Source organism: Artemia sp. Qi Xiang Cuo, chromosome 7, assembly GCF_049724085.1.
Source record: "Artemia sp. Qi Xiang Cuo chromosome 7, ASM4972408v1, whole genome shotgun sequence".
NCBI lineage: Eukaryota > Metazoa > Arthropoda > Branchiopoda > Anostraca > Artemiidae > Artemia > Artemia sp. Qi Xiang Cuo.
In genome coordinates this window covers 4,888,253-4,913,087 of record NC_142800.1, presented here as the reverse complement: position 1 = coordinate 4,913,087, position 24,835 = coordinate 4,888,253, and the positions used below count along the sequence as shown (strand labels likewise).

The 24,835-nt window shown below is 36.8% G+C and overlaps 1 protein-coding gene across 2 annotated transcripts in view; it reads left to right on the top strand.

Moving 5' to 3' along the window:
- The window catches only part of LOC148949884 (tRNA (guanosine(18)-2'-O)-methyltransferase TARBP1), a 187,192-nt gene that overhangs the window by 66,216 nt on the left and 96,141 nt on the right, over window positions 1-24,835 (top strand). For both annotated transcript variants that reach the window (XM_089091980.1, XM_089091981.1), the window contains exon 5: window positions 3,579-3,746. In XM_089091980.1, the coding sequence (XP_088948106.1) occupies window positions 3,579-3,746 (168 nt within the window). The remainder of the gene's footprint in view (window positions 1-3,578; window positions 3,747-24,835) is intronic.

The window sequence follows — 24,835 nt, the reverse complement described above, 5'->3', positions numbered from 1 at the left end:
GAGCAACATACATCAAAATTCATTGCATCCCCCGACTCCTCTATCTTGCACCCATAACCCCCCTCCCGGATTCCCTGGTGACAGAAATTGAGAAACATACTTGGAGGTTTGTATGGCATGGTAAGGTTGAAAAACTAAACAAGGGAATGCTCTATCAACCTAAAGATAAAGGTGGAAATGGAGTTTTGAATTTTCGGTCAGCCTGCAAGAACCTCCTAATAAGAAATACGATTGACTCCCTAAATGGAGGAAATCATTCTATTTTAACAAGAGAGTGGCTAATAAAAGCACTGAATGAAGAATATTTTCCAGAAACAAAGATCCCATTGTATGCACGAAACATTTTTAAAGTTATACAACAGGCAAAAGAAAATGGCCTGTTAGAAGTAGAGGAAAAAATGAAAAACGTGAAATTGGAAATTTGCTGAAATTGACAGAAAATGAACCAATTTATCATGTAAAGGAAAAAGAACCTTTTATAAATTTTGAAACAGCATTTAGTAACCTCCACGCCTTCCCCATGGAAACAAGGGTGAGAGAAGTTATGTTTATGATAATACATAGGATTATGCCGTATAGAGATAGAATTGCGCGTTTTATTAGAAGTGAAAACCCAAGGTGTCACCTCTGTTCAGAGGTGGTACTAGATGGACTATCTCATGAATTTTTGGAGTGTGAGAAAAATGAAAATATTTTTAATTTTGTTTTTGAGATAGTAAGAAATTTAGGTGGGAGTATAGAAAGTGAGGAGGATAAAAAAAGGATTATAAAGTTAGATAAATGGAAAAAATGGAGGATAAAAAGAAAAATATGGTGTGTTTTATAGCAGGAAATTTATGCCGGTATGTATGGAGCAGAAGAAAAAGGAAGGAAAAAATAAATATTGATATTTTTAAAACGTTTTTGGATAAAGAACTAGATTTTTTGAGAATAAGTAATAGATTTGAGAAATATTTTGAAATGAATATTTATTAAATATGTTTTATATATATATATATATTTTTTTTTTTTTTTTTTTTTTTTTTGGAATTTGAGCAGTTGAAAAGGGCTTTTAGAAAATGAAGAAATAATTGAAAAAAATAAAAATGAAAAACTTTGTCTAAGTGTTGAGTGTATGTATGTGTAAGATGATGTTCAGACAAAGTTTTTTATTTGGGCGTTTTTGAGGTAAGAGAGAGAGTAATTTGGGAGGATGGGATTATAAGGTAAACAGAGGGATTTTGGAGGCAAAATAAAGTATTTTTTTGGAGTTTGATAGTTGGTGCCAACGTGGAAGGGGTTCCCTATACCGGAAGGGCACCCTGCAAAGCGGCTAGGCAGATGTTGTATTAATGTTGGTTAATTGGTTGTAGAATGCCCCCAAATTAAACCTGTAATGTATTAACTGCTCAAATTTATAGTTTGATTGTTATGATAATGTAAAGTTAAAAAATTTTGTATGTTTTTTTTTTTTTTTTTTTTTTTGTGTTGGTGGTACATAAATGTAGTTATTAGTTTCGGAAATAAAGATGTTAGTACCACTGAGAGGAGAGGAGGTGGGATTTAAAAAAAAAAAACAATCTAGGAGTATATCACCCCTAGTGGCGATGCTGATTTGTTGTAGTTACGAGCTTGAAAAAAAAAAAAAAAAAAAAAAAAAATAGCTTAGGGCTGAACTAACGCTTCAGTCATTCGAAGATGAAAAGAACTTTGTGCCACTGCTACAGACAGTTATGAGTGACGAGATTGTCGACTGTCTCGAGTCATTAGACGAGCTTCCAAAAGTCAGTAGACGAGCTTCCAAAACGCTCGTTCATGCAGCTTGTTCAGAAGCATTATTCTGCGGCCGCAAGATATGCCCTTAATCAAATACTCGGCGGAGATTTTTGCAGTTGTTGAAAGTATTGACGTTTCTGCATCCTAATGAACTTTCGAAGCCAGTTTCAGATCAGAGTTTATTATATGTTTCCAGGAAAATACCCATCGCGTCGCAAAAGAACATACCAGTTGACGAGTTTAAGCTAGTCCAGTTATCCATATTTCCACCGTAGCCAGGAAGGATCGACGACAAGTGGAACAACGTGATTCAGGGAGGGAAATACCCAAACTTGTTTGAAGTAGTAAAAAATACTTTGACCATTACATACGGGTCTGCTAGTATTGAGTGGGTTTTCTCCCTTTCCGGGCAAGTTCTCAGCAGAAAGAGCTTCGATGAATGAGCGAGCTTTGGGTGCAAAACTGTTTGTGATAGATGGGTTGGGCAGATTTGGAGCATGCGCAAATGTTACCGAAGAGTTGATAAAATTAGTCAAATCCGGTAGAAAGAGCTCTGATTTGTACCTACAGCAGGAAAAAGCCTTGAAAGAAAAAAAAATAAGAAAGAGTGGCTGGATTTGGAGGCAAGAGAACGGCTGACAGAGCCTCAGCTCGCTGAAACCTGTTTGAAAAGACAGACAATAGAGACTCTTGAAAAATCTCTCAAAGAAAAAAAAAGAACTGTTTGGTTCTAAGGAACAGGCCGCAGATGAGTTGTTTAAGGAAGCTTAAGTCGGCTGAAAAAAGGCATTGAATGGAAGGACATGGTCGAGATACAGCTAGGGCAGGCTATGATAGATGGGACTCTGTCGATGCGTAATGAACAAAAAAAGGTAGCTGCCACTCTTGAAAACGCCCAGCAGCAGTTAGAGTCAAAGAAACAGTTGCTGATCACATCTCTGTTCCAGCAGAAGGCAGTGCAAAAAAAGTAGTAGGTCGTGTGTTCTAGGTACCTCACCCTTATCTCTTTTATTATGTTTTTGAATCCGATTTTTTTTATTCGAAAGAGAAGCGTTCAGAAGAAAAAAGCTCCTCCCATGACATGATGATGCTCAGGTGGTCTGTATCTTAATTATCGCTTGGCCTCTGATCATGAAGAGATGTCTGCAAATGATCATTCCCATTTCTTGCCCTTAGTCAAGTGTCATTTGGTGTTGTGTCACTGCTTTTTCTTTCAAAAGCTTTCTGAAAACTGAGTTTTGAGGTCCATGTTGCGTCCAAAATGGTCCCTAGAGAGGTCCCTTTTACGACTAAAAGAGGTCCCTAAGTCCCTATTTTTTACCACTTGAACCTGTGGCAGTCCTGGATATATTCCTTGTGTAAAACTACGCGTCCTCAGCCTTAAGAGCAGAAATAATCTCAAAAATAACCATTTAAAAGAGAAAAGGGATAAAATATAAAGTCAAAAACAGTAAAAATTTAAAGATAAATCCAATATATATATATATATAAATGCTACTCTACGATCAAAACAGCTTAAAGTTTTTTCAACACAGCGTCAGTTTTAAATAATCTGAATTTTGCCCCCCCCCCCCAGAGGAGTTTTGATGGAACTCCTGGTTTGATGGAATGGTGGAAGTTTTGATACTTTTTCAAAGTGATTAAGATGGCGCAACTACTTCCTGATGATAAAAAAAGAAAAAGCAAATGCAAGTTTGTTTTTTCCCTTGTTTCTCTTTTAAGTAATTTTTTTCTGTTGTAAAAAAAAGAGAAAAATAGCGGAAAATGATTTTGGGAACCGTTAGCAGAACGTGCTTGAAAGTTTATGTGCCTTATTCTTTTAGGCTGTTGCTCAACGTGCTGGTAGCATTGTATCGTTCATAGCTATCGGGCTTCACCTAGTGAGAGTAGCTTCTGGTCTTCCGGGAGCAGAAGAAATATCAGATCATGTTCTGAGTATGTTAATACCTTGGACTATGGCACAGCATTTTACTCCAAGACTTTATGCTAAGGTAGGCCAATTTTAAGTAGGCCAATTTTAGGTCTCTTGTGGTGGAACCTCATTAAGACAGAAATTCTCTTCTCTTCTTTGTATAAAGTAGAGAGGAGAAGTTGAAAAGTAGTGGCCTGAAATCCATTGTTCTCATATTGTATTGTACTTAATCGTTTCGTAATTCGAGATAATCCCAATCCCCAAATCCCCGTTTCGTAATTCGAGATTTCCAATCCCCAAACACATGATCGAACTTGTAAAAATATTGAACAATTTCTTTGGCATAAAATTAAATGCTAAAAACTATAAAATAACTATAAGGACTGTATTATAATCAAAACATATTCTATGTAATCCTGATTTTACTTTATTAAACTTTGTATCGAACTAAGGGGGGTTAGATATGGATTACATAAATGGTAAAAATAAGATTTTTAGTTTTTAATATTATTTTGTTCTACTCTTTGTCATATTTCTTTTGACGCCGCATGAATTTCTGACCATTATTTCGTTTTTAAAAGCATAGGCTTAAAAAACCTAATAAAATTAAATTAGAAGGAAAACCTAGACCATTATTTTTTTAAATCTAGAGTTTAATTTGAATTTTCGAAATTCATGTTTTGTATACTTCAGGTACCCTGTTCTCTGAAACCATTTGAGATATCTCAATAAATTTTTCTCTTGATTTTTTTGTCGTGTTGTGGTAAGCATTTTCAGCCCATCAGTGTCGGAAGCTCTTTTTATTTTTATTTTCACTTCATTCTTTTGTCATGGAAACTGGATAGCTTTTTCTTTGTTAAAAAAAAATCATAATAATAAACTAAAATAATGCATAATGTGCTAGAGGTAATTATTTAGTAAGAAAAAAAATCCAAATTTCGTAACGACAGATAAACATTTGAAGGCCTTAACCTTAAAGGCTACATTAAGGGCCTTAACCCTACTCACCCATCCAATCATCTAGGACAAATAGAACAACCAACCACAGTCAGAGCCGCCCTAGCCGAGTGGTTAGCGGTCCGGACTTGAAATCCTGAGGTCAGGGGTTCGAGTCCTGCTGTCGCTGGGCATTTGGATTTGAAGGGGAGTCAAGGCTGTAACCCTGTAACCTCAACAAGCGTCGACCCAGCTCTAAATGGGTACGTGGAGAAATCTGGGGGGAAAACAAGGGAAGTGCGGATAATTTGCCCCTAACTACGCATTGCGCTCCCGGCCGAAGGCAGTGAATTAGGAGATCGGTACCTGCGCAACGCAGACTATTGGTCAGCATTGTAAATTTTTTTTTTTTTTTTAACATAATCAACCAAAAAGTTTCCCTGCAAACATTTTAGATGTCTTAATAAATAAATTTCAATTTGTCATGTTTTAGTAAGCATTTTAAGCAAAAGAGTATTGAAAGCTCTTTTTATTTTTATTTGTGCATCACTTTGTTGTCATGGAAACTGGATAATTTTAATGCAAAATTTAAAAAATTCATTGTAATAGAATTAAATCATATATACAAATTTCCTGTATTTAAAATTTATGCTACGGTATGTTCGTTAAAACAAAAGAATCATTGAGATATCTTTCATGGTTGTAGAGAAAATTTGTAACTAAAGTGTACAAAACATGAATCTTGGAAAGTTCAAATTCTAGTCTAGGTTCCAAAAAGACGGTGTAGGGTTGTTTTTTTTTACGTAATCATGTTAGATTTTTTTTCTATTTTAGTTTTTGGTACTTGTATGATATACGCCCTATCTAAAGTTCTTCACCTAAGTGGAACTTGTTTCTCTGACGCTCAATCCTAATGAAATATACTTAAGTAAGGTAAAAATATAACATTTTAGAAAAAATTTTGGGCTATATATTTGCACATTAGGGGGTGGGTGGGGGGGGGTAAGTATAGCGGGTCTGCATGCCTAATGTGTTAGGTACAATTATTCTGCTCATTATGTAGTAAGAATTGTTTTCTAACTTCCCACTATTTAAATACTTTACCCCATCCCTCTAATGTGCAAGTATATAGCCCAAATTACATATTTTTCATCTATTCTGTCACTTCTGTTAGTCTTGTCCTCACGCTAAGCTGAAAGAAACTAACGGAAAAACCGGTTTTACTTAGGTTCTGCTTAGATGAAGAATATTGGATAGGGCGTACATCATACAAGTACCTAATTTTTTTTAAAATAAAATTTAAATTTTTATCTATTTAAAAGGAAATAAAGTCTAGGTTTAAAAAAAAAATGATGGTCACAAATAAGGTGTTAAATGAAACGTAAAAATGTTATTAAAATGTTATTTAAATGTTAAATGCAACAGGCTAAACAGTAGATGAAAATAATATTAAACATCAAAAACTTTTACCATTTACGTCATCCGATCCCCCCAATCGATTTGGTAATTCATCTATAGTTATGTTTCATTTGTCGTAATCCTTAAAATCATGAGGGAGTGTGTGTACCCTAAGCTTATTCCTTTGGCGATAAATAAAGCACATTGAAATTTTATGAATATAAGAAGGAAATCAGAAAAAATGGTTCCAAAAAAACTTGCAACTACTGTGTTTTATGGCTGAACATAATGGATTCTAATATCTAAGGATCTGTGGGTTATAAAAATGAATAGAAAATATATAACGTTTAGTTCATTCACGAATATATAGATATATCTATATGGATTAATCTATTTAGATATATAGATTGACTTTCAAGTCTTAACTGCTAGTTAGGGAATGGGTAGTTGACATGTGCGGTAACGGAGTCTTGTAACCTCTCTATTAAGATTAAAAAGTATTATTTGAAAAGTACCTGTCTTTTCAATAATCCTTAAAATATCGTATAATCCTTAAAATGTCGTCAGTAATCCTAAAAATAAGCGAAAATCAGGATAGACTATAAACCTATTTAAGTCATGTCTTCCTTTATACTTTTATATGTCAAAAATGTCAAAAATTGCATTCTGATTTCTAAAGATTTGCGTCAGAAAACATTATTTTTCCTTTTTTAGGCAACGCCGAATATAACTGATTTTTGAGACTCATTGACAAAACGATATTGCTAACTTTATTAAAGAGCGATGTATGTCCTTTGTTTATTTTTTGGCTTCATGACAGAACAGGTGGTCAGGAAAACTTAAAAGCGTCTTCTACGTCCTAGTCCTAGGACGTCCTAGTTTCTAGGAAGTCCTAGTCCTAGTTCCCCTAGTCCTAGTGTAAAAAATACAGATAAAATTTCTCAGGGAAAACAACAACAGAACAAACCTTTAAAACAACCACTAAAATAAAATAGGGGCTGTCTAAGGAACGGTCAAAGGGTAACTGAATACAAACATCAGGCTATTCAAACAAAGGAAATGATTTGATGTAAAACTTTTTAGGCCAGTGATTAGCTTTTCAAAAAAATTTAATACCTACAATGATTTTTCATATTTGAATTTTCATATCATATTTTCATATTTTTCATATTTGAACATCAATGTCTGATGTTTTTATTCAATTGCCCTTTCACCATCGCTTAGAGAGGGGTTCTTTTATTTTAGTGGTTGTTTCAGGTTTGTTTTGCTTTTATTTTGTACTGAAGACTTTCATATGTATTTTTTACTTTTATTTGCACCGAGGAAGGTTGAACGGACGTGTCCATCGAAATGTTTGAATTCTGTTCTTCTTTTTGTCACCGGCCGTAATTATCCTCGTTTTTTCTTCGTCACAGATTCTTTTCATTTTTTTTTGTGATATGTGCCTTATGCGTTCTTTTTTTTCGGCTTCATCACATAGAAAATGGTGTAAAATTTGAAGAAGGCCTGTTTCGATGGCAAAGTAAATGTTATAGTTCTCCTTTTGAGTGTGAACCCAGTTAACACCCCCATGTAACCCCATAGCCCTCCGTTGTGATTCTTAGATGGCTATTTTAATTAGAATGGCCTAAAGATATAAAAAAAAGTACTGTATTTGTGGTATTATATGTTCAGTCCTAGGGGCAAAGTCCTTGAGTCATGCAAAGAGCCCATAAAATGAAGTTTTATAGATATTTACCAATAAAAAGGTTGAAATGTTACAGCTCGTAGAAATCAGAGTCACACAAGAAGTTTTGATCTCTTTAATTATTAAATAAAAAAAAACAAGTTTTTTAAACTGAAAGTAAGGAACGACATTAAAACTTAAAACGAACAGAAATTATTCCGTATATGAAAGGGGCTGTCCCCTCCTCAACGCCTCGCTCTTTGCGCTAAATTTTTTTATTGTTTTAAAAAATAAAGTTGTGAGACAGAGTCAAACTTTAGCGTAAAGAGCGAGGCGTTGAGGAGGCGTTGAGTACTCTTAAACTTGAACATATAATTATATCGTACTATGTTTTACCAAATGGATATTTTGACTTAGGAGCATTCAGGGGTTAGTCATTCATGCATTTAGCCATTCATGCGTTTAGCCATTCAATCTGAATGGCTAGGTGGTCCTAAGTAGGGTTCTAAAGCCAGGTCCTCCTCCATCCCTCTCCCTCCCTCCCTCCCTCTATCCTCCATCCCTCTAACCCGCATACTCATACATATAGACATATTTACGTCTTTCCGTTTATTATCGTTAAGGGATTGTTTATGAAATGATCCTCTATGAATACGTATTCATAATTAAAATCTTATATACGATTTTATGAATCGTATGTAATCGTATAAAATCGTCTATGAATACGTATTCATAATTATTGTATTTTAATAACTATTTAATAATTTAATAATATTTTTTTTAATTATATTTTATTATTAATTTGTTTATTATATTAATGTTTTATTAAGTGTTTTATTTCCACAAAACTCAGTTTTTAAATGTTTTTGAGCATGCTGATTACCAGCCTAGGGGTAATCTTGTAACCCAGACCTCAAAAATCAATACACTTCAAGTAAACGTTTCGCAAATTGTGGGTATACCTTGCACGGTTGCAATCGAAGGCAAACAAGGATTTTTGTATACGTATGATTAGTTGGGGCAAAATGGGGCTCCTTGGCCCCAGTCCCCTCTAACAATTCAACCCCTAACGTCGTATATGTAGACTCAACATGCCTCTTTCGACTCACGGTAGTTCAGAGATTATGTAGGGAATCGTCCTAAATGATTAAAAGTTGCAAATCGGGTAAATACAGTTTCCAACTCAGGCAACTTATCTAGCTTTAACTAATTTAAAAATGTTCTCCTATGCTTTTTTTGGGGGGGGATGTGGGGGTTAAGGTGTAATAACATCACTATTGTTTACGGTAATTTCCGTTTGTCCTAAGTTTGGTTTCATTTTACTTTGTAATTTATGTTCGTTTTTGCTTTTATTTTGTCATTCCTAGTAATTTCTCGTCGTTTTGGGTGTAAAGTCTTATAGGCTGTAAGCTAGTTGCAACTTCTTTATGGTTGTAATATTCGCTGCATACTTGCTGTCAAAAGACTTTGTCTTTTTGATTTAATTACTTTGAAGGCAGGAAATTTCAGCTAAAATTTGCAATCTCATTGTAGTTTTTGCTTGTTTTAGGTTTAATTTCTTCGCTCACAGCAATGTTGCTCGTCTAAATTTTGAATTTGCTCTTTTTCATTTAAGTTTTTTTTTCACTAGTTGGAAAAGCTAGACAGCTGCAATGATTGTGTGCAAAAATTATAAAATTATAAAAATTATTAAAAAAAAACTCGTCCTGCATGAATAAATGTTGCAAATGGGATAAATTTCCAGCGCGGGCAACTTATCTAGCTTTTACTATTGTAAAAACGTTCTCATAGGCTTTTCTTTTTTGGGAGAGAGGGGGGAGGGGTAAGGTGTAATAACATTTCTATTGTGTTATTGTTATCACTATTATTTGTGATAATTTCCGTTTGTTCTAAGATATGTTTCATTTTACTTTGTAATTTATCTCTGTTTTTGCTTTCATTTTGTCATTCCTAGTAATTTCTCGTCGTTTTGGGTTTAACGTTTTATATAAGCTAGTTTCTGCTCCTTTAAGGTTGTAATTTTCGCTGAATACTTGCCGTCAAAAAAACTTTGTCCTTTTGAGTAATTACTTTAAAGGCAGGAAATTTTAGCTAAAATTTGGTATCTCACTGTAGTTTCTGCTTGTTCTTCACTCACAACAGTGTTGCTCTTCTAAATTTTAAATTTGCTCTTTTTTCATTGAAATATATTTTTTTTAACTAGTTGGAAATAATAGAAAGTCCAGCTAGAGAGCTACAATAATTGTGTGCAAAAATCACAGGGAATCATTATAAAAAAGCATCACTTGTGAAAGATGAAATTGTTAAAATAATGATAAACCGCTAGTGATAGTAACCTGCTTTATCCTCCTTTTTTTCTCCTCTTCTCACGTTATTTTTCTCTTCTTATTTGTTAATAGCCCTTTTCTGGTTTGGTTTTGGTGGGGCTATTTAATACCTTCTAATTTCTCTCCTCATTTCCAAAGTTGTTTTTCAAGTTTTCACTTGAGTATGTGTTTCCATGGTAACTGCATCATAACTCGCGTATTACTTTTTGCCGATTAGTGCCAAGTACTTGTAAGCCTGAAATATTCTCCCTAAAAGTTCTAATCGACTTTGAAAGGCCCCAGCTGCCAACTTTGGTGGATTTTCCTAAGTTTCTCTGAGAGAATCGCAAAGCAAAGGGAAAACTAATTCTCATGAGGGAAAACTACGTATCAAAATTGTACATCTGTAGTGTCCTATATTTTGTTTATCCAAAATATATATTTGTTTTATTTATATAAATTATATATTTATATAATATATAATATATAGTATATATATTTGTTTGTTATATTTTGTTTCTAACATTTTATATTACTATAGCTTATGTTTTCTACATTGGTAGCTGACCGTTGCATACTTATTTTGTATAAAAAGTTGTCAATTTTCAAATAAATTAAAAAAAATCAACTTCAAAAGTCTGCCGACCCTGATCATACGAGATCTGAAACGTTTTCATTATTTGAAGATTTATTATGAAAAGGGAGGGCAAAATTACATAATTATTTTTTGTGTGCATTACAGTGCATTACAATAGAATACTCAGCCTTTCTCCACTATTTGGAACAGGGTCATCGATGCTGCTTGTTTGGAAACGCATTTAGTCAGATTAAAGCGTAAAATATTTAAACTAATAAAATAAGTGCAAAATTCGTAATGATTAATAATGCACCACGCACATGTATTTCTGAGATTTACTCAAAAATTTGACTTCATGTTAATATTTTTCACGAGTTCTTCTTATGTTTTTCTATTCAAAGGGGCATGGAAAGTCGACTTAGGGAAGTTACATGCAACATGTACAAGTGACAACCGCCATACACCATGTAGGAACGATTGCTTCAAACATGATCTACTGTATACCTGGAGACTCAGTGACCCAGACACAAGCTCTATTGTAACCTGGAGACTCAGTGACCCAGCTGGAGTTTTAGTGTTTGGGCAAGGTTTGCCAATCTAGGGTCTTTATCTTACTTCGTGTAAAAAAAAGAAGAAAAAAGTGAGGTCCGTGGACAGTCTTTGTTATATATCTTATTCATTCACATTCTCCCCCTTATACTATAGACCATGGAAGAAGCGTTGCTTCTGTGCACATTTAAAGCTAAAATTGATATTAAAGAAATATTTTTGAAGTATTATAGACGAATTGATTCTGCTCAAACTGCTACAACACAGGCATGCTCAAGATTATAATTCAATTGCAATCGTTGCCTCGCGTAAATGTGTCACAAAAATAAACCAATGAAATTGAAGCACAATTTTTTGACAGAAGTATAGGGCAGGTGTATGGAAATACAGACAGGAATTCCATACAGAAGTATGGAAAAAATTACTTATTTATTTTTGTTTAATTTTTACTGAAATATACAGTTTAGAACTGAACAATATTACCTTTCTGATAAAAAAGAGTCAGCTAAAATAGAGTTTGTGTACAGTTTCATGCTTTAGTTTGGTTATAATAAGCAATAGCAAAATTCAGAAACAGATGGAACTCTTTGATAATTGTGTGTCCATTGGGAATCTTATTGTAATCAATAAAAACCGTACAAGTAATTTGGAAAGTCTCATGAGGCTGAATGTGAATCTGGTAAAAAGCCTGATATCCAGCCCTGTCCAACAAGTTCTTTGTATCAGGGAAGTATTTCCCTTGGTATATGCCCTGAGATTTACAGGAGAGTGTCACTGATGGTCACCTGTAAGGCATTTGTAATTATAGCTAGACGGATGTTTGATACGGTTCTCAGAATGACCGAATGGAGCGGTTAATGTTTTTTTTTAATCTTTGTCAAGAGTATTTTTTGGTGGACACCCGTTATCCCAAATCTTAGCTTTTCAGATTTCGTTATTTGAGGAAAATTCAAATTCATTTAATTCAAAAACAGACATAGCTCTCGTGGGCAAAGCCCAAATATGATGTCTCTTAGTCATAATGAACAAAAGAAAGTTGTCTGATATGTCAGGATAAACAAACTAAAGGATAAAAACACTTGAGATTGAGAATAAAATTGTCTGAAAGGGATTCAAATTTAAATTCTTTGAGGTAAAAGAGTAAGGTAAAGGAACCGCCATAAATGATTTGCAGTGATCTCTTCTGAACTCGTTCTATTTTGTCCGTTTCATCCTGGGTAAGGGCAAAGTACCAAACCGGACAAGCATATTCAACTAAGGGGCGGATGAAACTGCATAATGTTAGTTTCAGCTTGTCCTTAGGAACTCGAAATTTTTTCAGTTTTTTTAGCATTTGGATTACGCCTTTAGCTTTTTTTACAATTGTCTTTGTATTCTCCCACCATGAGAGGTCCGAAGAAATCACCACACCAAGTAAAGTTATTTTATGACTTATTAGCTCGGAAGCGATAGGAGGTTCGAAAGACGGTTGAGTATTCCGAAGAAAAGAAAATGTCGTGACCAAGTATCTGTCTTTATTCACGACCATGTTTAGTTCAGCCGCCTCTGAGGTAACTTGGTCAATGAAACCAGCAGCATTGCTCTTCGAATCCTTAGATACGATTTCTGTTAAGGACAAGTCGTTAACGTATTTCCATCTGTCCTCCATCTTAGCAGCAATTTCATTTACCATGAGGAGGAAGCCTAGCGGCCCGATCACAGTTCCTTATGGAATTCCACAAAAAACTGGCAGAGGAGTTTAAAATTGGTCTTTATACTTCACAGTTTGCTCTCTATTTGTTAAGAAGCTCTTGATGATTTTAATAATAAAGCTGGGTATATTTTTTCCCGCCAATTTTTCTAAAAGGATTTTGTGATCAGCAAGGTCAAATGCTTTTCTGATTTCAATCGCAATTAAATTTATCTATTTTCCAGGTTCATCCAGGTGTTTTAAAATAAAATCAATTAAAATAACGAGGTAATGAACTGTCAAACACTTAGGGATGTAACCATATTGCTTTCGATCAGTTACTTTTAAAAGATATTTTTTCAGCCATGCCGCAACAAAGCTTTCATATATTCTGCTAAAAACTGACGTAAGTGTGATCGGCCGGACACCAGAGAAATCATTAGCTGCTCCTTTCTTTAGAATGGGGGTAATAAACAATTTCTTCCATTTCTTTGGAAAATATCCAGTTTTTGTTAAAGTATTAAAAATTATCTGAACGGGAAATGATAGTTCTTGAGCAAATGCTATAATGAGAGCAACTAGTATGTCAAAAGGGGCAATAGAAGTTCTTTTTAACAAAGAGAGTTTACTGAGTATAATTGCCGATGAAATATCAACAATTAAATTATAATCTGAAGGAGTAATTAAATTTACTGGAGGATCCTCAGGTGGAAGAGAGGGGTAAGACTGCACAATTGAAGCAAAATGGGAATTTAAATCATTCGCAGTTTTCTCTAGAGGCTCCTCCTTCATGAAGTGAACTAGTTGAGAACTTTTGCCAGTCAGACTTTTTACTTTACTGAAGAACTGCGAAGGATTGGACTCCAAAAGACGGCCAACTTCATTTTCATAGTAATTTGCTTGTGCCTCTTTGATTTTCCATTTTATTTGGTTTGCCAACCGTTTTGCTTGGTTCTTTTGACCTTTTCGTATTAGGTGCAATTTATGTTTTATCAGTCGCTTTATTTTTGAATTTACGTATGGTTTATAACTATAAAAAAATTTATACTTAAGTTCGTGAAAGCACACGAGACATTTTTAATTTAACTTATTATGGAATTCTTCTACTTGGGAATCCAAGTCTTTAGCTGAAAAGACCGTGACCCAGTTTTCTCCCGTTATCCAGTCACCGAATTGCAGCAGACCATGGCCAGTGATCGGCCCTGAAGTAACTTCGGTTACTGAATATTTAATTTAATTTTTCCAAGGGGTTCCACTGTAACATATAATGATAACCTCCACCAAATGGTGCTAGTTTACTTGGATTCTGGTAATATTCCGAAAGATTTGTCAGCATTATATCCAGAGAAGTATTCCCCTTAGTTGTTGGGAAATCGACTAGAGTTTTAAGGTTAAATGACCTGGCCAGCGATTTGCTATCGAATTCACTAACATCTTCTAGCATTACTACTCCAAAATATGGGTGAGTTCTCTGGACATAATCTGCCGATTCCTGCAGCTTCTCCCAAAAAGCTTTTCTTGCTGCAGTGGGCTGACCAGGTGAGTAATAGAAAACGCACACTGCTACGGCAGAGAGCGGCCTAGGGAGTCGCTTAGGCTGCGCTTTGACCCAAATAATTTCATCATTGTCTTCAAGAAAAGGTATATTTAAAAGCTGGGGTTTAAAATCTTCGTGCACGAGGGTCATAATTCCTCCTCCTTTTTTCCCAAAAGGATGGTCATCAGGCCGAAGTTTAATAAAAGAAGAAAAGTTAGGTGAAGGAGACAAGGCACATGAAGGAGACCTAGAAAGAGCAAAGGAGCGTATCAACTCTTATGGGCTGTCTTACTCAAAAGAATGGTCAGATGGATACGCATTATTTTCTAAAGCTTTTATCAACAAGCATATAGCAATTGTTAAAGTATTGTTAAATCACGACTGTAAAGTTAAGCTTGAAATGGAAAAGCGTTCTGACACGCTACTTCATTTGGCAGTTATTAGTGATGATATGATGGTTTTAGATAAAGGTGCTAGGATTTATTCACAAAATGCACGGGGCGAAACTCCACTTTACTGCGCAATAAGAAAAGATAATGTCGAAATTACAGAATTACTTTTAAAGCCTGGAGGTGACATTAACGTAAGAACCATTGATGGTTCTCATGATGGTCGCTATCACAGTTTACTTCATTTAGCAGCTTCTGCAGAAAGCATGCAAACCATTGATTTTCTTTTGAAGCATGGGGCCGATGTCAATAAAAGTGGTATTAATGGTGAAAGTCCACTTCATTTAGTATCTTCAAATGGAAGTTCACGAACTGTTAATCATCTTTTGCAGTATGGGGCTGATGTCAATATACAAAACGTTGACGGTCAGAGTCCACTTCATGTAGCCGTTGAAGGTAGAGTTTGCACGAATTCACTAACCATTGAAAGTTTTCTAAAGTTTAGTGTTGATGCTAATATAAGGGATAATGAAGGTGAAACTCCGCTTCATTACGCAGCTTTTTAGGGATTCATTTCTTTGGAATTCACCCTATTGAATGGTTTCTAAAGTCTAGCGCTGATGCTAATGCAAGAATAAAGAATAACAATCTTGCAAGTGATCTTCATTTAGCAGCTTCTATGGGAGATTCATCTACTTTTGATTTTCTGAGAATGAAGGATGGTGCAAGTCCGCTTCATTTAGCAGTAATGACGGAAGTGTGAGAAACTGTTAATCATCTTTTGCAGTATGGGGCTGATGTTAATATAAAAAACGATGACGGTCAGAGTCCGCTTCATGTAGCAGTTGAAGGTGGAGTTTGCGCGAACTCACGAACCATTGAATGTCTTCTAAAGTTTAGTGCTGATGCTAATTTAAGGGATAATGAAGGTTAGAGTCCGCTTCATTACGCAGCTTTTTTAGGAATTCACCCTATTGAATGGCTTCCAAAGTCTGGTGCTGATGCTAATATAAGGGATAATGAAGGTGAGAGTCCGCTTCATTATGCAGCTTTTTTTTAGGAATTCACCCTATTGAATGGCTTCTAAAGTCTGGTGCTGATGCTAATATAAGGGATAATGAAGGTGAGAGCCCGCTTTATTACGCAGCTTTTTTAGGAATTCACCCTATTGAATGGCTTCTAAAGTCTCCGGTACTAATGTTAATGCAAGAATAAAGAATAAAAATCTTGCAAGTAATCTTCATTTAGCAGCTTCTATGGGAGATTCATCTACTTTTGATTTTCTGAGAATCAAGGATGGTGCAAGTCCGCTTCATTTAGCAGTAACGATGGTAGGGTCAAAAACTGTTAATTATCTTTTGCAGCATGGTGCTGATGTTAATATAAGAATAAATGATTGCAACTTCGCTTCATATAGCAGCTTCTAAAGAATTTTCATATGATAGTCAAGAAGTGGTTGATTATCTCCTCAAATATGGAGCCTATGTTAACTCTCGAGACAAGGATGGAAGAAGAGCACTTCATTATTTTGTTCGTGAAAATAAATTCTTTTATTCTAGTTATATAAAATAAAATTGCTGCAACTCTTCTCGAGCATGGGTCTGACATAAATATTACGGATATAAATGGTTTTACAGCTTTTACTGAAATGGAAAATGAATTTCTTGTATACCACATATTAAAAATGAGAATGGCAAATTTATATGTAAGCGAAAAAAACTTATTGATCTTGTTAAATGCAGTTATCATATAAATGAATTTCAGGATAAATGTAAAAGAGAGCTGGCAAAAATGAGGAGTGAGAAAATATTTGGTTATATTTCTTTTAATATCAATCTGGTCAAAGGAGTGAGCTCAATCGCCTTATGCTTGAAAAATGAAAATGTAGTGCAAGATCTGCAGTCAACAAAGTAGGACTTTTGCACTTTACTGAAAAAATACAAATGAATGTGCATTTGTAAGTTTAAAATACACATACTGATATTAAGAAATCAAGATGTTGAAAATATTTGATTTATTAAAGTTATAAAAGTGATAACATATAAGTTTTCTCAGTAAAGTGTAAATTTTGTTGTGACCTTGGGAAGGCAAAGGGGTTTTGCGCCCAACTTATGTTAATTTCTGCTTGTTTTCAGTTTGATTCGGTTATTTATTGTAATTTCTGTTCGTTTTGGGTTTCATTTATTTATCGATGCTGATTTGTGGTAGTCTCACGCTTGGTAGATTATTTGATTTTATTTTTGCTCATTTTTTGTTTAAGGGAGTTCTTTATTTTTTCTTTGAAAAAATTATTGTAGAAAAAGTTTTTTTTTTAATTAATTTCTTTTCGTTTTTTATTGACATAGTCTTTTCAGGGAAAAAGAAAATAATACTTTTAAATCTTTTCATTTTTTAAGACTTTATACTTTGGCCTGCTATTTGTACGCTGAAGAAAAATTTTCAGCAATTTTTAACAACATACACCCTTTTAAAAATCTGGACACAAATATTACTGTTTAGTTTAATGTTATACCTCCTCTAGTTGGCCTAAAATGGAAAACTTGATACCGTTCGCAAAAAAATGTGTTTACTTTCTGTGATAGCTTGGATACACTTACGCTATTTTGATTTGCTTAAATTTTAAGAGCAGAAGTAGCCCAGAAAGTTTGAACATAATACCTTCAGTCATTCTTGGGATACTGCTGAGATGCCTTTTTGGGAATTAGCATTATCAAAGACCTAATTTCCAGAACTTAAAACTACGTTGAATAAAATGGCTATCTCAAAGTTTTGATTAGATGTGTTTGGGGAAAAGGTGAGCGTGAGAGGCGGGTTAGTCGCCCTCTAATCACTTTCACGACTATTTAAAAGGGCCCTAGCCGTTTGAATTTCCTATCGAATGAGCCTTTTTTAAATTTTCTACGACAACGTCTTCTATAAAAAACCTTATATGCCCCCAGGGCATAACTTACAACTCTTGCCCTTAGGGCTTGCTCTAAGGGGGACTGTCCTCAAAAACATAATTTCAATCTGGAAATCAACTACGCTGAACAAAATGGCTATCTCAAAGTTTTGATTAGATATGTTTGGGGAAAAGGTGGGCGTGAGAGGCGGGTTAGTTGCCCTCTAATCACTTTCGACTATTTAAAAGGGCACTAGCCGTTAGAATTTCCTATCGAATGAGCCTTTTTTAAATTTTCTACGACAACGTCTTCTATAAAAAAAACCTTATATGCCCCCAGGGCATAACTTACAACCCTTGCCCTAAGGGCTTGCTCTAAGGGGGACTGTCCTCAAAAACATAATTTCTATCTGGAAATCAACTACACTGAACAAAATGGCTATCTTAAAATTTTGATTGGATGTGTTTTAAGAAATAGCGGGCGTGGAAGGGGTGTAAGTCAACTTCCAATCACTTTCGACTTATAAAAAAGGCACAAGCCACTCCAATTTGCAATTGAATGACCGTTTTACGAAGTTTCTACGACAACTTCTTCGATACGAAGTGCCCTACTCTAAAGGAAAAAAATAATAAATAATGCATTATGCCAACATCGTTCTTATATGCCCCCAGGGCATAAATTAAAATCATTGCCCTGACGACTTTGGGGGAGTGTTCTTCTCTTTACTTAGTCCCCGTTTCTTGTCTGGTTCTCGAGTGTCCCCGTTCTTTACTTAGGCGGCGCGATCGCGCTGCCTATGATTTATGCAACAACTTTCTGTATAAACCTTATATGCCCGCCAGGGAATATCTTACAACCCTTGCACTGAGGGCTCTGAGGGGATTATTATCCTAAAAGACCTAATTTCCAGAACGTTCAAATACGTTGAACAAAATGGATATCTCAAAATTTTGATTGGATGTGTTTTGCAAAATGGTGGGCGTGAGAGGGGCGTTAGTCGCTATCCAATCGCTTTCAACTATTAAAAAAGGCACTAGTCCTTTCAATTTCCAATTGAATGAGCTCTTTTACGACAACGCTTTCAATAAAAACTTTATATGCCCCAGGGCATAACTTACAACCCTTGCACTGAGGGCACTGAGGGTATTATTATCCTCAAACACCTAAATCCCAGAACAGTCAACTATCTTGAAAAAAATGGATATTTCAAATTTATTATTCGATGGGTTTGGGGAAATGGTGGGCGTGAGAGGGGCGTTAGTCACTATCCAATCATTTTCAACTATTAAAAAAGGCACTAGCCCTTTTTATTTCCAATTGAATGAGCCCTTTTGAAGTTTCTACGACAACGCTTTCAATAAAAAATTGACATGCTGCCAGGGCATAACTTACAACCCTTGCCCCGGGGACTGTAGGGGGAGGGGTTGTCTTCCATAAAGACCTAATTTCCAAAACTGTCAACTACATTGAATAGAATGGCTATCTCAAAACTTTGATTGGATGCGTTTGGGGTAAAGGTGGGCGTGAGGGGTGGGGGGTTAGTTGTCCTCCAATCACTTTCTACTATTAAAAAGGGCACTAGCCCTTTGAATTTCAAATCGAATGAGCCCTTTTTCAAGTTTCTACGACAACGCTTTCAATAAAAAATTTACATACCGCCAGGGCATAGATTACAACCCTTGCCCTGAGGGCTATGGGGGGAGGGGTTGTCATCCTTAAAGACCTAATTTCCCAAAGTTGCAACTACATTGAATAGAATGGCTATCTAAATATTGATTGGATGTGTTTGTAGAAAAGATGGGCGTGAGGGGTGGGGGGTTAGTTGCCCTCGAGTCACTTTCGACTATTAAAAAGGGTACTATACCTTTGAATTTCAAATCGGAGCCCTATTTCGAGTTTGCATGACAAAGATTTGCATTAAAACCTTAAATACCCCCTGGATATATCTTACAATCCATGCGCTAAGGGTTGTGGGATAGTGTCCTCCTAAAAAAATATGTTTTCTATCTGGAAATCAACTACGCTGAACAAAATGGCTATCTCAAAATTTTTATTGGATGTGTTGGGGGGAATTATGGGTTTGGGGGGGGGCGAGTTGCCCTCCAATCACTTTCGACTATTAAAAAGGGCACTAGCCCTTTGAATTTCCTATTGAGAGCTTTTTTGAAGTTTCTACGACAACGCCTTCTTTAAAAACCTTATATGCCCTCAGGCCGTAAATTAAAACCCTTGCCCTGAGGGCTATGGGGGAGTGTCCTCCTCAAAAACATATTTTCTATCTGGAAATCAACTACGCTGAACAAAATGGCTGTCTCAAAGTTTTGATTGGATGTGTTTGGGGAAATGATGGGCGTGCTCCAATCACTTTCGACTATTAAAAAGGGCACTAGATCTTTGAATTTCCAATCGAATGAGCATTTTTTGAAGTTTCTACGACAACGCCTTCTATAAAAGCCTTATATGCCCCTAGGGCATAACTTAATACCCTTGCCCTGGGGTTTTTGGGGGAGTGTCCTCCTCAAAAACATTTTTTTATCTGGAAATCAACTACGCTGAACAAAATGGCTATCTCAAAATTTTGATTGGATTTGTTTGGGGAAATATGGGTGTGGAGGGGTAGTTGCCCTCCAATCACGTTTGACTATTAAAAAGGGTACTAGCCCTTTGAATTTCCAATCGAATGAGCCTGTTTTGAAGTTTCTACGACAACGCCTTCTATAAAAACCTTATATGCCCCCAGGGCATAAGTTAAAACTCTTGCCCCGAGAGTTACGGGGAAATATCATCCACAAAAAAATATTTTCTAAATGGAAATCAACTACGCAAAAAAAAATGGCTATCTCACAATTTTGATTGGATGTGTTTGGGAGAAGGCTGGTCGTGGGGGGATAGTTGCCTACCAATCACTTTCGACTATTAAAAAGGGCAGTAGCCACTCCAAGTTCCAATCAAAAGAGCCCTTTTTAAAGTTTATACGACAACTCCTTCGGTACGAAGTGCCCGGGTGTAGAGAACCAAAAAACCAAAAAAAAGACATTTTTCCCACAATATTCTTTACTTAGGCAGCGCTAGCGCGCTGCGTATGATTTGCTAAGTTACCATATGAATGTGCTGAACAAATACTAAGCTATCTAAGCAATGAAGACTTGAAAAATTTGACTAATGCTTCTGAGCTTCAAGGCAACATGTAAGGAGGAATGGCAGAATTAAGATTTTTGGCATAAAATTATTGATGTAGCAATTAAAAAAAATTTATAGTGGGATGGTTAATTTTTCGAAGAGTAAGTGCAACAAGTTAAGAGAATAAGATTATATATAATGTATCCAAAGATGTTAAATAAATCATTTGCAGTGCGTTTGGACTTAGAAATAAAAATTCATTTATTAGAAGAGAAAATAAATATGAAAATGTGAAAGCTTTGTGTGCTACTGATTACTTGTACTTGTAGCAAGGCTAAGGCTGTTCAGCCCAACTCGGCATGGAGAATATGATGGACCATATTCTGCCACTGACTTCAATCTTCTGTTTGGGGGCGGATGATTTCCAACCACGATTTATCCCAATTGCGTCCGTACTTCCTGAAACCTCCCAAAGGCTTGAGGTCTTTCTTAATTGTGGCATGCCTAGATTTAGTTGGGCCACCTTGCCTTTTCTTCCAGTGGGGGAGGGGCATAAATTTAAGGGACTAACGGGTCAGGTACTCACTTGGGCCCCGCATAAAGTGCCCAAACTATCTGAGTCTTCTGCTCTTGACTATAGCGGATAATGAATGCTTCTGATTGCACAGTTGCATTATCTGCTCATTGCTTATCCTTTGGCTAAGTTTGAGGTTAAAGATGGCTCTTAGGCACTTCCAGTCTAAATGTCGAGTGACCGTTCTTCCTCTGCCTTTAATGGCCAGGTTTCGCATCCATACAGCAGGATAGAGCAAATACACGCAACGTAGACTCGAAGTCTTGTAGTCAGACTGATTTCTCTTCTGGCCCATAATGGCTTACGCAGTTGGCCAAAGGTGCTCCATGCCTTGCTTATTCTGGCGTTAATCTCGAACGAGGCCCCACCCTTGATATCAATCAGTGACCTGAGGTATCTGTATTCTTCTACCTGTTCAAGCTGTTGTTTGTTTATGGAGACTGACGAATTTCTATCTGTAGAAAGGTGCTTGGTTTTGGGGATACTGATGGCCAGGCCTTTCAGGCTAGCAGTATTTGCTACTCTGCAACATGTCCATGGCTTTGACTTTTGATTCAGCGAGGAGTCCGCCATCGTCTGCGTATCCAAGGTCCCCTAACTTCTCATTGATGGTCAGCTCAATCCGAACGTATGGAATTTTTGAAGACCCAATCAATTATGTAGTTGAAGAGGATCATAGAAGCTGGGCAGCCTTGCTGCACGCCGTAGGCGATTTCGAAGAGCTCAGTGAGCTCTCCGTTCACGCGGATGTTGCTCCGCGCGTTCTGATAATATGTTTTCATCAGGCTCACCAGCTTCGATGGGACTCTGTCTTTCTGCATGATTTCTCATAGTAGTGGCCAAAGCACAGAGTCGAATGCCGCTATAAAATCCAAAAATATAGCAGTGGTTTCTCGGTTGTGGATAGAGCCCTGGTGTACGAGAGTCCGAAGTGAGAAAGTGTGGTCCACATATCCCATTCTTGGGTGGAAGCCAGCTTCATTTTTCCTAGTTCTTTGCTCTCTTTTGGCTCTAAATCTGTTTACGACGACGATGGCGAAAATCTTTCTGGCCATGTCCATGAGCGAGATGCCTCGATAGTTTTTGCAGTCGCTCCTGTCACCCTTCTTGAACACTGGGATGATAGTTGCTTCCTTCCAATCTGTGATGACATACTCGCTTTTCCAAATCTTCTTGAGAAGGTCTGTGAGTATGCTGACCAAGAATGGACTTGCTTTATAGAGCTCTGGAGTTAGGTCATCTTTTCCTGGTACTTTATGGCTCTTGAGCGATTTTACCGCTTTCATTACTTGTTCAAACGTAGGTTGGGAAATATCGACGGGGTACTGATTTTATGGTTGGGAGGATTCAGGTCCACTTTCCGGGTTATAGGAGGCGGGGGGAGCTGGTTAGGTCTATTTAAGAGGTCTTGGAAGTGTTCTGCCCATCGATTCATTCTTTCTCGTCTGTCGATTATTACTGTACAGTTTGTCCTCTTAACGTTTTCAGCTGCTACATTTCCCGTTCTCTTCAGGCCCTAGGATCTGGTATTGCTTGTTGGAATCATTTCTTCTGGCCGGTTCTTCCAGTTCTGTTGCAACATTCGCCCAGTATCTGTTTTTGTCAATCCTAGCTAGTCTGTGTGTTTTTTTCCGAAGCTGTTCGAGCTCTTCCTGATCTTGGGAAGCTTTCGACTTGTCCGTGAGTGCCTTTAGTGTCTCTACCGTGCACCACTTCTTGTGGTTTTTCGCTCGTTTTCCGAGTATCTGTAAGACTGTTTATTGTGTTGTTGCTTTGGTTTTTTTGCCACGACCGTTCTTTATTTTTGACATCCGAATTGTCATTCTGATCTTAGAGGACGGCGAGAGCCTCAAACCTGTTGGTTAGCTCGAGATCAAACTCAGCCTTAATCGCTGGGATTTCTAGCTTCTTTGTATCATATTTATACGTGGGGCGTGTTCTTCTCCTGGCTGACATCTTCTGGTGTAGTGCGGCTACTACAAGGTAATGGTTGGACCCATTTTTCGAGCCAGTATCTGCCCCTTTGTATGCCCTGCAGTCAAGGACAGAGCATCGCCATCTTTGTCTTATCATTAGATAATCAAGTTGTGCAAGTGTGCGGCCATCTCGGGATCTCCACGTGAACGTATGAGCATTTTTGTGTTGGAAAAAAGTGTTCATAAGGTATAGCTTGTTATGTATTGCAAACTGAAGCTATCTTGTACCATTCACACAACGTTCTCCGCGTCCGTGTGGTCCAATACTACCCTGTTCTGCTGGGTCAGAACGGGGTCCTAACCTTGCATTGAAATCACCCCCCTCCCCGAACACAATCTGTTCTCGGCTAGGACAGTTGTTAAGGACCGCCTGTAATTCGTCATAGAAGTGATCGTTCAGGTGGTCAGGGAAGTCTCGTGTTGGTGCATACACTGCTACCACAGTCACGTTGAAAGGGTGTCCATGCAGTCGGATCTTCGCTATTGGATTGGAGACTGGCTCCCAGTCTAGCACTGATGATTCGGTCTTCTCACTGAGGATGAATCCGACACCGTGACGTCCAGAGCCGTCGCTGGAGCCAGAGTTGTAAAAATGACAGACGTCGGCCATTTCTGCATCATTGGTCGTGGTTTTACCTTGGTTATTCAGTCTTGTTTCAGTGAGGCACAGGATTTCTAGGTTGTATCGGTAAAATTCTTTGGCTGTAAAAGCCTGCGTCAAATACTATTTTAGTGATCATACGTTCCTGGTCGCAATTCTTAAAGTCCGCTTCGTCATCTTCAACTATGTTGTTGTTGTACCAAATCGTCCACTTTTCGCCAAGGTCATGGGAACGCTTGACGCGTCGCTTGCCGGGGACGCCGTAGCACAGGTTGTTTTTCTTTGGTCTTACATTATTCCATGGTGTTTCGTGGGAATATTGATGACCGACGGTTCCCCAGGCCATTGGTTAACCTGGTGCGTTAGCACTCTTAAACTGAGTTATCTAACGGGGGGGGGGGGTTTAAAAAAATAAAAAGGTTTTTGTTCTTATTTTCTTTGTTTGATTCCTTCAATAGATTGTTTCTAAGAGTATTTTCAATTTAACTTTTAGTTGGTGGTTTGCGAGTAACATACCAGAGTAGAGGCGGAAATTCGTGTGTGGGGAGCTTAAATTAGCGGTTCCAATAGGGGGCATGTATTAACGGTCATACTGATTCGAAATCAGACTGAAAAGATTTGGAATCCCTTGAGAGCGAATGGGACCACTAGGACTAGCAATCTTGAGAAATAGTAACATAAGGAGAATAAGATAAGAAAGTAATGTATTTATTTTTACTCGCATGATCGGTACAAAGCTTGATGGGAATATCAACAACACTTCGAAATCAAAGACACTGAGTTAAAGCTTTTGACTGAGGCAATACAGGTAACAGTTAATTCACTAAGAATAAATGATTTCATAAGTTCGTTCTAATTGCAAATAGACTCACATAAGACTGTTATTAGATTCACATAAAACTCATCATAAAAGACTGACAGTAGACTCCAAAAAACTGCTCAAAAACTCCAAATAGACTCTAAAAAATGACTGATAAAAGACCCCCAA